At 36.1% G+C, this 13,753-nt stretch overlaps 2 protein-coding genes across 3 annotated transcripts; one reads left to right on the top strand and one right to left on the bottom strand.

The window, feature by feature from the left end:
* Window positions 1–3,445: 3,445 nt before the first annotated feature.
* On the top strand, window positions 3,446–6,843 carry LOC116000093 (protein WVD2-like 2). 2 transcript variants are annotated; one of them, XM_031240116.1, is made up of 7 exons: window positions 3,446–3,624; window positions 4,954–5,282; window positions 5,439–5,494; window positions 5,590–5,683; window positions 5,766–5,837; window positions 5,940–6,050; window positions 6,175–6,843. In XM_031240116.1, exons 2-7 carry the CDS (start codon window positions 5,070–5,072, stop codon window positions 6,667–6,669), a joined length of 1,041 nt encoding a protein of 346 aa, XP_031095976.1. In that variant the 5' UTR covers window positions 3,446–3,624; window positions 4,954–5,069; the 3' UTR covers window positions 6,670–6,843. The 2 variants fall into 2 exon arrangements, with proteins under 2 accessions (XP_031095976.1, XP_031095975.1); XM_031240115.1 differs by having other exon boundaries at window positions 4,877–5,282.
* Window positions 6,844–9,927: 3,084 nt separating this feature from the next.
* Window positions 9,928–11,231, bottom strand: LOC115998405 (PRA1 family protein F3-like). The gene has a single exon (XM_031237980.1). The coding sequence runs from the start codon at window positions 11,146–11,148 to the stop codon at window positions 10,498–10,500; it is 651 nt and encodes a 216-aa protein (XP_031093840.1). The 5' UTR covers window positions 11,149–11,231; the 3' UTR covers window positions 9,928–10,497.
* Between the last annotated feature and the right edge of the window lie 2,522 nt (window positions 11,232–13,753).

Genomic DNA, 13,753 nt, shown 5'->3' with positions numbered 1-13,753 from the left:
GATCATAGTTGTTTCGGGGTCAACCTCCCCCCCCCCCCCCCCACCGGCCAAAAAAAAAGAGAAAAATGATTCCCCCACCCCCAATTATAGGTTTATAGCACTTTTCCCCCCGAGTTATTCATGTACTCACATTTGCCCTCTCAATTATTTTTATGACTTTCTCCCTTTGATGTTAAATGGACATTTTTACCCTTAAAATAATTATTTCATTTATTTTTTCTTTCTAACAAATTATTGCGTATATGTAGGGATGACTACGGTTAAATTTGAATCAAACCGGACACTATAACAACTAAACTAAAAAAAAGGGATTGTTCTTGTTACAATTCAACACCAGGAAAAATATAAAATAATTATTGAATTTAGATTATTTTAAAAATAGAAAATATAATATACAAAAATAAATAAATAAATTTTGAAACGGCCGTTTAAACCAAAACTAGAATCATAATAAATGCGAACCAGAATCGAAGAGATTTATAAACACGGTAAATGATAAATCTATTCGATTTCGGTTCACATTTATTCTAATTCCAGTTCCGATTTGAACTGCCGGTTCGAAATTAATTTATTTATTTTTGTAAATTCTATCTTCTATTTAAAAATAGTTTAAATTCAACAATTGTTATATTTTTTTCAGCTCTAAATCGTAACAATAACCATCCATGTTATTTCAGTTCAATAGCTATAGTGTCTGGTTCGGTTCAAATCGAACCATAGTAATCTCTACATATAAGTAATAATTTGTTAGAGAAAAAAATAAATGAAGTAATTATTTTAAGGGTAGAAATGTCGATTTAACCTCAAAGCGAGGAAAACTGACACTTTATAAATAATTGAGCGGCTAATATGAGTACATGAATAACTCAAAGGGAAAAAGTGTTATAAGCCTATAATTTAAGGGGGAAAGTGCCATTTTCTCAAAAAAAAAAAAAAAAAAGAGAGATTAAAATCATATTCCCCCTACAAATTAATATTTCAAATTTTATGGACGTACCATTATTTCTTTTTTCCATTTCTTTAAATTTCTCACATTTTCACTCATCCATGCTTATTGCGATAAGATGCAAGTGTACCCGCAACTCAATTAGTACTCAAGTGATAAGTTATGGATAAGCTTGAAAGGCTGATACCTAATACTTAATGAGCTTTTTACGAGTAGGAAGCACTTATCCTTCAACCTAAGATGCTAATGCTATATGTGTGAGCAGAGCAAACTATTGTACATTTGTTTTTTCACTTTACAGTTGTGTGAAGAATTAGGAAATTATTATTAAAAAGAAAAAAAACAAAGAAGAAAGTGACATCAGCTCTCAATAATTTTCACAGAAGACAATTCACAATTTCTATGATGCGGCATTTGTGCCAAATAAGACATCCCAGCTGAGTCATTGCATACTAACCCACCTTACCCGGTCTATGTCCAGTCGTTATATCGTGGACCACGGTCCACAATGCATTGTGGACCGTGGTCACTGATACTACAAGTCATCTCTTACATATTTTTTTATTCACATATTAACGTAATAATATAATACCGTGTGGAAGTGTAAACCAAAACACCGGGTGCCACTAGACCACAAGTATTATATTTTCCCTTATAAGTAAGGGGCACTTGTCAACATTACTTATTATGAAAAATGTAATACTTTTGATGGAAAATATAATACTTTTACATCAAAATTCAAAAATATTACATTTTTCCTCAAAAATATTACATTTTCTCTTATAAGTAACAAAACTTGTATTCCTAATTAGTATCACATTTGAATATATAATTAAGTATGACATTTGCCCATATAAGTAGGACATTTGCATATTGCCTCAACCCGACTTGACCAGTCTTAGAAATAAGGATCCGTGAGACAGTCTCACAGACCCTTCTGTTATTTCTCATATTTTTCCTTATTGTTTAGTAATGGAGTCCAGAGAATATGAGTCATTTCCATTTTTGGTCCTATTGTTATTAGGGCATTGCCAATTTTAGTCCACTTCATTAATTTTTGCCACATTGCGGCCAGTCTTATTTAGTCCTTGCCACTTTTAGTCCACCGTTAAAATTTTCGTCAAATGACCGTCCAAAACAGGGATATTTTTGATCTTTTCATTCTTTGGTCATCTCCTTGACCCTTTGCAGTGGTTTTCCTTACACATTTTCATCCAATGAAGAGGTCCGGCGAAAGCCATGTGAGCCACATTACAAAGCTACGGCTTTCGCCGGACCTCTTCATTAGATGAAAATGTGTAAGGAAAATCACTGCAAAGGGTAAAGGAGAAGATCAAAGCATGAAAAGACCAAAATACCCCTGTTTTGGACGATTATTTGACAAAAATTTTAACGGTGGACTAAAAGTGGCAAGGACTAAATAAGACTGGCCGCAATGTGGCAAAAATTAATGAAGTGGACTAAAATTGGCAATGCCCTAATAATAGTAGGACCAAAAATGGAAATGACTCAGAGAATATCAACGCTCTATGGTCAACCAACAAACACTCAAATGCTTATTCCATTACTTATAGGTGAATTTTTTTCCTAATATAGTTATATTTACTGAATATTCAAATATAAGTGTATCTCACGATATTGCACATGCCAAATATTCTTAATATATTATAACAAATCAATTCTGTGTATCGCACGAGTGAAAACACTAGTCATTAATTAAAGACAACTTAGATATAAACGAACATACATGTGTGTATATATGCATAATAATAATAATAATAATAATAATAATAATTATTATTATTATTATTATTATTATTATGATGATGATACGACGACGACGATTATTATTATTATTATTATTTTGTATAAGGGTATTTAAGTCTTTAAAACCTATTTCATTTCTATTAATTTAACCAACCAAACATGATAATACAATTCTTAAAGTCTATTCCTTCAACGAACCAAACAATAGAATACAATTCTTACTCTATTCCTTAACTATTCCATTCTATGTTGAATAATATTCCTATTCCCTCCAAATTCATGCCGTGAACCAAACGTCCTGTAATAGTATATGAGTGTTTTCGCGAGAACTCCAAGAAGTTAAAATGGAAGATTTTGATTTTATTAATAGTAAATTAATAAAGCAGGATTTGTATAATCCAACACAGGCACACGATAGAATTTTCCTATAATTTTAATTCACTTATTTTTACTAAAACCTATTATAATTAATAAAAAATATTTAATCCCGAAGATTCAAATCCTCAAATTTGAACCAAATTGCCACCAAAATATTTACAGCATGAGACTGCAGGTACTAGGTAACCCCACAAAATTGTGATTTTTGAGGCAATAATTCAAAATTTAAGGTGTATATGTAAGGTAACCATCCGACAATAACTGAATAACGGTTCCGAGATTGACACTAACCATGAAGAATAAAAAAAAGAACAAGAATAAAATGATGTAATAGACAAACAAGAAAAGAAAAGATGGCATAGGATAGGAGCCGTTGGACTTAGGAAGGGGCAGTAATAATTTCAACGTCAAACGCTGAAACTTGTTTGATTCTATGTTTATACCGAGAGAGGTTTGATCGCATTCTGGGACACAACGAAATCCCTTCTATCTTTTTGTGTAAATCAGCAACTGGCCTGGAAGCCTAAATCTTTGTAAGCTTTTTTATTTCCTCAATCTCTCCATGCTTCAATCTGCAACTTTAATTTGTCTTTTCAATCATTCCATTTCCCTTCCTCGAAAGCTAGCTTTAGCTCTGCCTCGATCGGCTCATTTGCTATGTTTTCTTATGCTTTTATCTTTCATTTTCCAAGAAATGTTGGCATGTGAAAATGGGGTTGAATATATAGGGATATAAGGATGGAGTTGCTTCCTATTAACAGTATTCTGAACATTTTAGGGTATTTGAGCCTGAAAAATCTGGCCTTTTTGGTCTTGAGAAACTGCAGTGTTTGGGTAAATGTGGTGGCAAAGGTTGGATAATACAAACATTCAACCTTTTCCTTTATCAGTTCATCATTTTTTTGTATTCAGAATTTTAAGGGTGAGGGTTCTTGCACTTAATTGCATGCATTTTGTTGGGGATAATTGGATCCAAAGATTGGACATTTTTGTTTTCTTGTTTGCTCTTTTCATTTTATCTTTCTGTTGGAAAGGTGTTTTTCGTTTCTTTGTTGCAATAATCACTGTTCATGTAGCTGTTGCATTAATTTACATATCTATTCATAAATTTTAAAATTGATGCTGGATATATCTAATAGATTGAGAAAATTAAAGGGGGTGTTTGGTAAATAGTTATTAGCTGATAGCGTTAATTGTAGAAAAGTGTTTGGTAAATTAGCTTTTAGCTGATAGCTGATTACATGCAAAATGACTTTCACAAAAAGATAATTGAAAAAACTACTTTGAATTTTAGCATTTTTGAGCACTAAGTTGTTGCAAAAAGTTAATTAATCAAACACTCATATTGATTGTTTAATCAAGTCAAACAACTAATAGTGTTAAAAATCTTTATCCCCCTTTTGTATTTGGCAGGATGAAAGGATTAGAGGCTTTAAGCAAATCCTATCTTTACATTGTTTGGAATTTTTGTTGTGAACCATTCAAGATGTTATTGCAACTTGTTAGAGTATGAGCAGAATTCTGTGTTAGAGTATTAAAATAAAACTATCTGCCTTAGGTGTTGGACTTTGCCTTTTACGGGCCTTCGGCCAAGATTTGCTCTGATTCCACTTGTTAGATCAAACGCTTATCACTACCTCAAAAATTATAGTTAGTAGCGAAGACGCAATTTTATTTTCCTTATACCGCCACTCCATTTTCGAAAGATAGGGTGCTGGACTTGGACCTTCCTGGCCTCCGCTCAACAGAGTGCTTATGGTCTTAGCTTGTTCTTCTTTGGTGCAGTGAGATGGGGAGGGATATAACTGGCATTCGAATTTCAAATAAACCTGCTGTGGCCAATTTCATACCAAATGGTGCAGATAATGTTTCCAACAACATTTCATCAGAGAGAGTTAAAACAAAGGACACCAAGGCAGAGGATGATGGCACAGCTGGGGGATGTGGCGAGAAGCAAGAGGTGTTATCTGTTAAGCGCATGAATAGCAATAATACAGACATGATGCACCAGGAGAAACCTGTGAAGGCTGAGACTCTAAAGTCAAGTGACAAAAATCCCATTATTTCAAAGCCTTCATCAGATCTTGGAACTGAGGATCATGCTACTGAGATTACTGATGCTGGCTCGAACCATTCAACGAATTCTAATGATCTCGAGTCCCCCATCCCCATGACTGCAAATAAACCACTGGTGTGATAATTCTGCTGCCCTCTTGTTTGTTGGTTTAGTCATCTTTTACCACCCCGAAAATTTGTGAAATGCCTTGCTATTTTCATGTGTTTTGTGTGTTTGAAAGACTGATTTTGGGTATTGTTTAATTCTGCTGTGGTTTCAATAAAATCACAGCATATGCAGCAGCTGGATGATCATGATGAAGAAGATAGTTGTTCCTTGGCGTCTTCGTATCCTTTTTGTAATGTAAATTTTTGTATGATTATAATATTACTGGGAATTGAATTGAAGGTTGTGTTTTTTCCCAGATCCTTAGCTTGCATAGATCAGCAGGATCTGTGAGAAGCACCAAATTCAAAGTTACTGTACCATTAGGACCAACATTTAGATCTGAAGAGCGGGCAGCAAAGCGTAAAGAGGTATTTTGTAAATATATGTTGAATGAATGAAGTTCATGTTCCAAACAAGTAAATGTCTTTCTTCTTCTTGTTATTTTCTTAGTTTCACATGAAGTTGGAGGAGAAACACAAGGCTTTGGAAGCTGAGAAACAGGAACAGGCTGCCAGAGCCAAGGTTTTACAATGTTTCTTAATATATATATATATATGTGTGTGTGTGTTCAGTATTTGTTTGTGTTTTGTGCAGCTTTCTTATGATTCCCTCTATAAATCCCAGGAAATGGAGGAAGCAGCTATAAAGCAGCTTAGGAAAAGCATGGTGTACAAAGCAAATCCAGTTCCTAGCTTTTACCATGAAGGACCTCCTCCAAAGGCTGAAGTTAAGAAGGTAAACAGCTCTCCCAGCAAATTATACCAGGGACCAGGTCCACCTTGCATTGTGAACCCTAGTTTAAAGTTGTTTAGACGATAGACAACTAATATACATTATTCCTTGTTGATGAATGATGTAGTCGCCTGTGACTCGTGCAAAATCGCCAAACCTTGCACGAAGAAAAAGCTGCAGCGATGTGTTCATTTTATATCCAGAGGAAAAGAAAGGCTGTGCAAAGGCCCGTCATAGCATTGGCGCTTACACTGAAGAAGGCAGCAGCAGTAACAGCCGCAGCAGCAGCAAAGAACGAGTGGGGAGTGGTGGACGGAGTGGCAACAATGGAATTACCAGAGTGAAAGGCAGACCCAAATCAGTTAAGGAGGACCCAAATCAGGCAAAGGAAATCACAGTGGAGGAGGAAGAGATGAAGAAGAAGGAATCATCTCCGATGAAAGAGATAAAGGAGGAAAATCCAGTGGAAGTGGAAGAAGAGATGATGAAGGAATCATCCCCGATGAAAGAGATAAAGGAGGAAAATCCAGTTGAAGTGGAAGAAGAAATGATGGAGGAATCATCCCCGGTGAAAGAGATGGAGCAAAATGTTAATCAAATCCTTAATGCGCTTGTAACTTGAATGTGGAAGCACAATTAACAATGAATTGCATGTAAATCAAATCAATCAACTAAACCATGTTCATGATCATTGTTTTTTTAATTAAAACAAAAATAAGGATAAAGACTTACTTGATTCTATTGGATATGTAATCTCTAGATCGAATAAATCAATAAATCAAGAATGCTTCACCTCTCTGATCTGTATGCCTTACCTCCGGATGATATGGACACTAGAAAACTCATAGACTAGAAACCTTATGATTAGAAAACCATGTGATCCCTAGCCAAACTCTTTCATCTTTCATTAGCCATAACACATGACAGCACCATCCTAGCTTGTATAATTTCGAGAAGTGGGTGGTTTAGGGAAGTTTAACATTCAATAACCGAACAATGGATTACTTGGATGGATGAGTATTATCCAGACAAACAACCATCAACAATATAATGCATTTAAATATTGAAATTCAAACTTTGAAACTTGTTGAAAACTTGTTCACAATTTAGTTTATTGAGTTTGTTAGCTATTTAACTATTTTCTAACGTTGCATTAGTTATTAGTGCATGAGACCTAACATTCTATCTCAATTCGTCTTCTCCTATGGCCATCATCGTCTAGAGTTGATGAAGAAGTCATGGGTAACTTCTTTGTCCAAATTTGGATGAAGTGCCGAACACTATGCCCATCTTAAAGTTGGGCAAAGAAGTCATATCCTAATCTGGATTTTTTTTTTCTTTTCTTTCAAGTTTGATAGCATAATTTTTATTTTGTGAATAGTTTGAGAGCATTTGTTTTAACCTTTATCTCTAAAGAGAATAAGTAAAGAAAGAATGATTAATTTGATGAATGAATTATAAACCTGACATGTAAAATGTGATAAATATTGAGTAATGCTAGAGCATGCTGTAGTGAAAACAATGATTGTAATGGCAAGTGGAATGGTGATAATGATGAACGTAGATTATCTCAGTTCTACAGTTACAGGTGTGAGAAAGAGTTCCTATATGAGAGTTAGCACAAAACTATATAATGATTATTAGATACCGTACATAATAAGGGTACTTGGGTAGCTAAAAGTGAACTGTGACGACAAATGCATTATGTGTAGCAATAAAACAGAATCCTGCTGGAACGTGACTATGCAAGAGCCTGCTTGAACCAGTTGAGAATTTAATTACCAACTGGAAATTTTGACCCTCTGATTACTGCTCAAAGGTACTATTTTGATGGGAGGAAAGCCACCTCTGGAGAGCAGTAAACTCTAAGGAACAATGCAGTGGAAGAGAAATGGTCCAAACCTCAGCGTGGCTTCCTGAAGTTGAACGTTGATGCTGCTATAGACAAACAAAGAGGCTACATGGGTCTCGGAAGGAATGATAGAGGTCAATTCGTAGCAGCTAGAGAAGTTCAATGGAAAGGTGTTTACTCTTCTAAGGAAGCAGAAGCTGTAGCAATTAGAGAGTCTCTCAGCTGTCTCAAATCTTTCTAACACCAATAAAGTGATTGTTGAGATTGACTCCCTCCAAGTGGTTAAAAGCATTAGTTCTAGCATACGTGACTCTTCTTTCCATTTAGTACTTTATGACATTAAAAACTTGTTGAGTATGTTTACTCATTGTAGTTTAGTGTTCACTAAGCGATTTGCAAATAAGATTGCTCATCTCTTAGCTAGGCAGTTCGTTTCTATGCATATTTGTTCGGAATGGTTTTCGAACCCTCCATCTATCATCTGTAATGCTTTGTCTTTGGACTTGAATTAATATAAGCCGATAGGTAAGGCAAAAACTTGTTGGTATTGGTGATAAAGTATATTCTTGTATATTTAGAAAAATTTGAAAAGTATTATTAACAAAGTGAGTTTTTTTTTTTTTTTTTTTTTTGAAAACTTAACAAAGTGAGTTTTAAATGAGAAATATTTAACTTTCTCATCTTAATTTTGGACCCAAAACATTTTAGTTTGTACTTATTGATAAGCAAAAAGAGACCCATGTCTCTAAGTTTTAGTTCCCCTAGTCTCAAAAGAATTATGCATCAAACAGCCCCTGCACATTCAAGACCAGACTTCAACTTTCACAGAGAGCTATGATCTTTGGACTATTATATAGTGGTCACTTCATAATTCATATGCCTAAACTTTTGGCAGTCAATTACTTGGCTCCCCCAGAGATGAGGCAGGGAAGGAGCTTAATGCACCACAGTTCCAAGCATTTGAAATCTGGCTCTCTGGTGACTTGTGACCTTAGTCTGAGACGAAAAAGAATTTGTATTCCTTCGGCGTTCACTTACTCGAGTTTATGAAAGAGCGGGGATTGGTCCTGGCAAAGGACTACAAGGAAGTAAACTAGCCTAAATTACCCATAGCTGACTGGCTCAAACGAAGGAGGCAAGGATTCGAACTCGTAAATCTCTTGCCATCTTTGCTGGGTTACCTCGATGAGTGCTATGTTGTCAATAGGCATAAAAGTCAGTAGTTGTCCAAACAGAGGGGCTTAGCAAATACTCTGTCCCACTCTAAAAAGATGTCTTGTGCTCAAACTCCCATCCATTAAAGAAAGTGCTACAACAAGGGCAGAGCTGCTGGGTTGGGTTGGTAAACTATCAGCTGTTATTGTCAATAATAGACAACAACCCAGCCAATCAATCAATTTAAATAATTCATACAACTTAAAAGCAGAATATTTTGGTTTGCCAATACATTCAGAAATCAGAACCATAGGAAACTTAATTAAGAAGGTGCATGGCTGGCTCCATGGTAGTTCAAAACAGCTAGTGTCCAACAATTCCCAACTTTATGGCCTACCAAGTTCCCTTCATTCAAAATCTTCAAATGAATGCTCAACATGGCATCAAGAGAATTATCCCCAACCAAAATTTAGCAAGAATCAAATTGATTTTCACTTGCAAACAGTTCTTATGAGCAATCGTTAGAGGCTTTACAATGATCAATCAAAAAGAATTGGTTGTGTTAGCCGACAGACAACAAAAAGTAGGAGCAACAGGAGTTAATTTAAAGCTCAAAACTACTATACAATTGTTCACTATTAGCACCAGTGTTTCATAAGCAATCCACTACAAAACCTATTGCAAAGGATATCCAGCAACAAGAACAAGGAAAAGGATTGAATAGAGGAATTCCCAAACATTTGGCGATCTCAGATGTGTCGATATCAACGTCGACTTGATCAAGAAACACCACACCCTTGAAAGCCAATAATATATACATAATATCTATCCATTAGCATCCAGTTTTGCTCACTGGATTCAACCAACTGCAGATAATCAAGACTCGCAAGTATCTTTTTTCTTTATTTATTTTTAATTTTTTTGGTCTCAAATCATCACAACTTGAAGTTTAAAGAGACCAGCAAGAAACCATACAATGCAATCAAAAAAACAAAAATAAAAAATAGACTTTTAACTGAATAAAAAGGCAGACTCTACAGCTAGTTCTTACTCACAATATCAAAAGAAAAACTAGTGGCAAACCCTAATTGAACACAACAAACATCAACCTAATTCTATAAGATCAAAATAACAAGAGGGAAAGAATTCACCTTCCCCCCCAATCAGGCAGGCATATGTTCTACACAATCTACTCTGTTTTAGAAATGCTGCTCCATTCATCCTTGAAAAAGCCTTCTTCACAATATATTCCCGGGAAGCAACACCAAACCACAAATATAGAGCCAAGTTGGGGGACAAGAGGTATCCAAAGAACAGTGAGAAATGAGTAATTGTATCCAAATCTTCGATCAAAATTTCAAAATTGGGATCTCCAAGCAATTCGATCGATTCAAATCTTGAACTCAAATTAAGAAAAAAAGCCAAAAATTTGCAAGAAATCCATCACCGCATTGTGGGAGAATTATGACCGGGCCTCATTTGTCCTTCACTCACTACCGAGACCAATCCCCCTTCAGAAGCCTCATTCTCATCCAAAAACAAATCCTCCGTGCCCCTAATCGCCGCGTGAAGGCCCGAAACCAGAACCCCAATGATCAGAGCCACCAGCACATTCACCCCAACGTGAGTAAACACCAAGGCCACAACAGTCACCAAACCCAATAAGATCGAAACCGGGCGATCACCAAAATTCTTTCCGAAAATCATTACCGGATCTTCCCGGTAGAAGTACAGGAAAAACCAGGCGATGAAGATGACGAGGAAGACGATCATGGAGATCGGGTGGTACACGAGGCTGATGAAGAGGATGACGAGAATAACCATGGCGTAGTTGACGCGGAAGTAGTTGAGGTTGCGGCGGACGCGGGTCATGGCCTCGGCGGAATCGTACGGGCGGGAGAAGGAGGTGTAGTCGAAGAACACGCGCCATGGGCGGCGCGTTGCGTAATCGGATCTAGCGCGTAAAATGGGCGTTGTTGGAGGCAGATGCGGTTTAAAAGCGCGCGGCGGTGGACGAGGGGGTTTTCCGGTGCAGATTGGGGTGGGGTGGGGTAGCGATCCATAATCGGAGAATGAATTCTGGTTTTGAGACATTATTGTTAGAAACGGACAGAGAAGAGAGAACTGGTAAGGTTTTCCTTATGCCAGTACAGTATGGGCAAAACCGCCAAACTACATTTTCTGTTTCCTTTTTTTTTTTTTTTTTTTTAAAAAAAAAAAATAAATTAAATTTCGCGTGAGATTATTGATTACACGACGACCAAATGTCCAAATCTTTCTCAAATGATGATTTTGGACATTTGGTTTGTCGTTAGTTTGTTACTAATTCATGTTGCGTGGTGCGGCCTTTTCATGGCGGGAGGGAAGAGAATAAATATGTTGATAAGTTGGCTAACAACGGTCAATTTAGTGTTTGGGAGTCGTTCATTCTTGAGGATCTTCCAGATTACCTGTTAGATCTCTTACGAGCTGATGTTGGGGGCGCGTTGATTCGGATAATTACTTAGCGGGTTCTACGATGTACCAAAAAAAATGTAGCCAATTTTAATTTGAGTAATGTTACAAGTCCGTCATATATCTCACTTACAAAATTTTTCTTTTGAAGCGTTATCATGTGAGGTAGTTAAATTTATTTATTAGTTAGTGGTGGGTTAGTTAATTCATTAACACCCAATGAATGGAAGTCACATCATGAGGAGAAAATTTGGAGGTAAAAATTAGAAGGGAAAATGCACATTTTCTTTTTAATATTTAGGTACACTTTGTGAGATTACGGGAATAGAAATGACAAAATTTAAACTTAAATATTATTTAAAGGGCAATTAAATTACACTACACACTTAAATTCATGTATCCAAATGAGAGTGAGTGGTAGAAGAAAAAATATATAAAATTTCTATTTAAGAAAATGGATGATAAACTTTTTTTTTTTTTTTTTTTTTTAGAGTTAAGGGTTGCTATTTGATGGGATCAGTTTTATTGTCGAGTGACCAAACTTGCTACCGGACTAACTAATTAAAAAATCAGGAACAATTATGTTGTCATAAGATGCTACTGGACTAACTAACTAAAAAATTAGGAACTATTATATTGGCATAACATGAAAGATCAAAACTACTGTTTATGTTTAATTATTTTTCTTAGTGCCATAGAAATATTTAGTAATTTTTAAAGTAGATATTTTAAAATCTCTATCATGTTTTCTGATCTGACAGTAATAATTTTGCATGCATATATTCTGAACGGAGTAGGGGACCAAGACAGTGACAGAGAGGTTTCCACCAAATCACATTCCGAAGATGTCGATTGTTGGCCGGTGCCGGCTTGGCACGGGCACGGACGGGTTAGACACTTAGACTGGTCCAACGGCAATGGGCCTTATGCCGGCAGTGGGTTTGGTCAGACTTATTTGTTGTTTTTAAAATCTAATCAAATTTTATTTGGTGTTAATTTTATTAAGGAGGACTTGACATTATTAACTCTAAAACAAAATATAAAATTGTCATATGAAAAATAAATAGACATAAGATACTTTTTACATGAAAACCATAAGTCTTTTTAGGTGAATGATGCGAAGCTAATTTCATTATATTTTAGAAGTGTTTACATGTACATTTTAGAGAGTTCAAGTTTGGAAAATATTTTAGAGAGTCTATAACAAGTAAAGAGTTTTTAAAGTAGTCTCATGAGGCTAACTAAGTTAATTCGACTGATCACCCTAATGCCTTATTTCAACAACAGTGTGGGGATGAAAACTCCTTGTGACAGGTAAGGAATAAGAACTTGGAGACCTCCTCAAGTGGCGCAAGAAAGGTGCCAGTGCCTTTTTCGTTGACCCTTTCTTCTTAGTCGCATTGCAGGAGTGCTGCCTACAAGGTCATTCATGACTCTTCATGGTGGAGTAATTAACTTTGTTAGAATAATGTGGAGTTAGTTAGACTATTGAGGTTTGATAGGGGCTCTAATGGGTTAGTGTTTGACTATCAAGCCTTCCTTGTACCTATATATTGTACAATCTCAAACTTCAGGAGATATCAGAAAAGACAGTGAGTTGAAGTAAGCTTCTCTTATAAACATTAACATGGTATCAAAGCCATCGAGAGTGAGATAGCGGGACGTGATCGGAACAACAGGGCGACGCCAAAGCAGGAATCATGTCGCTATCAGAGCCACCACGCACCGATGCTTCACCTCTGCTCCGACGCCATGCGTCGGCGCGTGTGGTGATTTTCAGCGACATCCCCGGCCGAGACTTGCACCAGTCGACTTGCCTCCGTGAGCGTGTTTCGTCAAGGTATGTTTTGAAGTGTTTTTGGTTTGTTGAGTTTTTGGGCTTTGAGAACCTGCGAGAATCTGCTTTGTTTTTCATTCGTTTCGTCCTAGGTTGAAGGGTTGAACATGGCAGAGGGGAGTAATAGGAATATTACTATTGTATCTACGCCATCCAAATTAATTGATGTTATATTAACAACTGATGGGTCTGATTTTGCTGAATGGAAATTTTTTATTAAAATTGATTTAGATGGAATGGGTAAAGGTGGCCATTTAGATAAAGATGGCCGCTCAGATAACACAGCTAAAAAGGAATAAGAAGTTGATGATAAAGCTTGTTATCACGGATAATTAATTATATTGATAGAAAAGTAATCTTATCAATGCAACACTGTACTACGTTGAAAGAGGTGTGGAAGTTAGTGTC

Source organism: Ipomoea triloba, chromosome 12 (genome assembly GCF_003576645.1).
Source record: "Ipomoea triloba cultivar NCNSP0323 chromosome 12, ASM357664v1".
Taxonomy (NCBI): Eukaryota; Viridiplantae; Streptophyta; class Magnoliopsida; order Solanales; family Convolvulaceae; genus Ipomoea; species Ipomoea triloba.
This window is presented reverse-complemented; position numbering and strand designations above follow the sequence as displayed.

Excerpts from the sequence above, each read along its gene's own strand:
- LOC116000093 (XM_031240115.1), top strand. The coding sequence starts at position 4,881 with ATGGGGAGGGATATAACTGGCATTCGAATTTCAAATAAACCTGCTGTG. Across the intron at positions 5,838-5,939 it reads AACAGGCTGCCAGAGCCAAG|GAAATGGAGGAAGCAGCTAT; the intron begins GTTTTACAATGT and ends TATAAATCCCAG. Across the intron at positions 6,051-6,174 it reads CAAAGGCTGAAGTTAAGAAG|TCGCCTGTGACTCGTGCAAA; the intron begins GTAAACAGCTCT and ends TGAATGATGTAG.
- LOC115998405 (XM_031237980.1), bottom strand. The coding sequence starts at position 11,148 with ATGTCTCAAAACCAGAATTCATTCTCCGATTATGGATCGCTACCCCAC.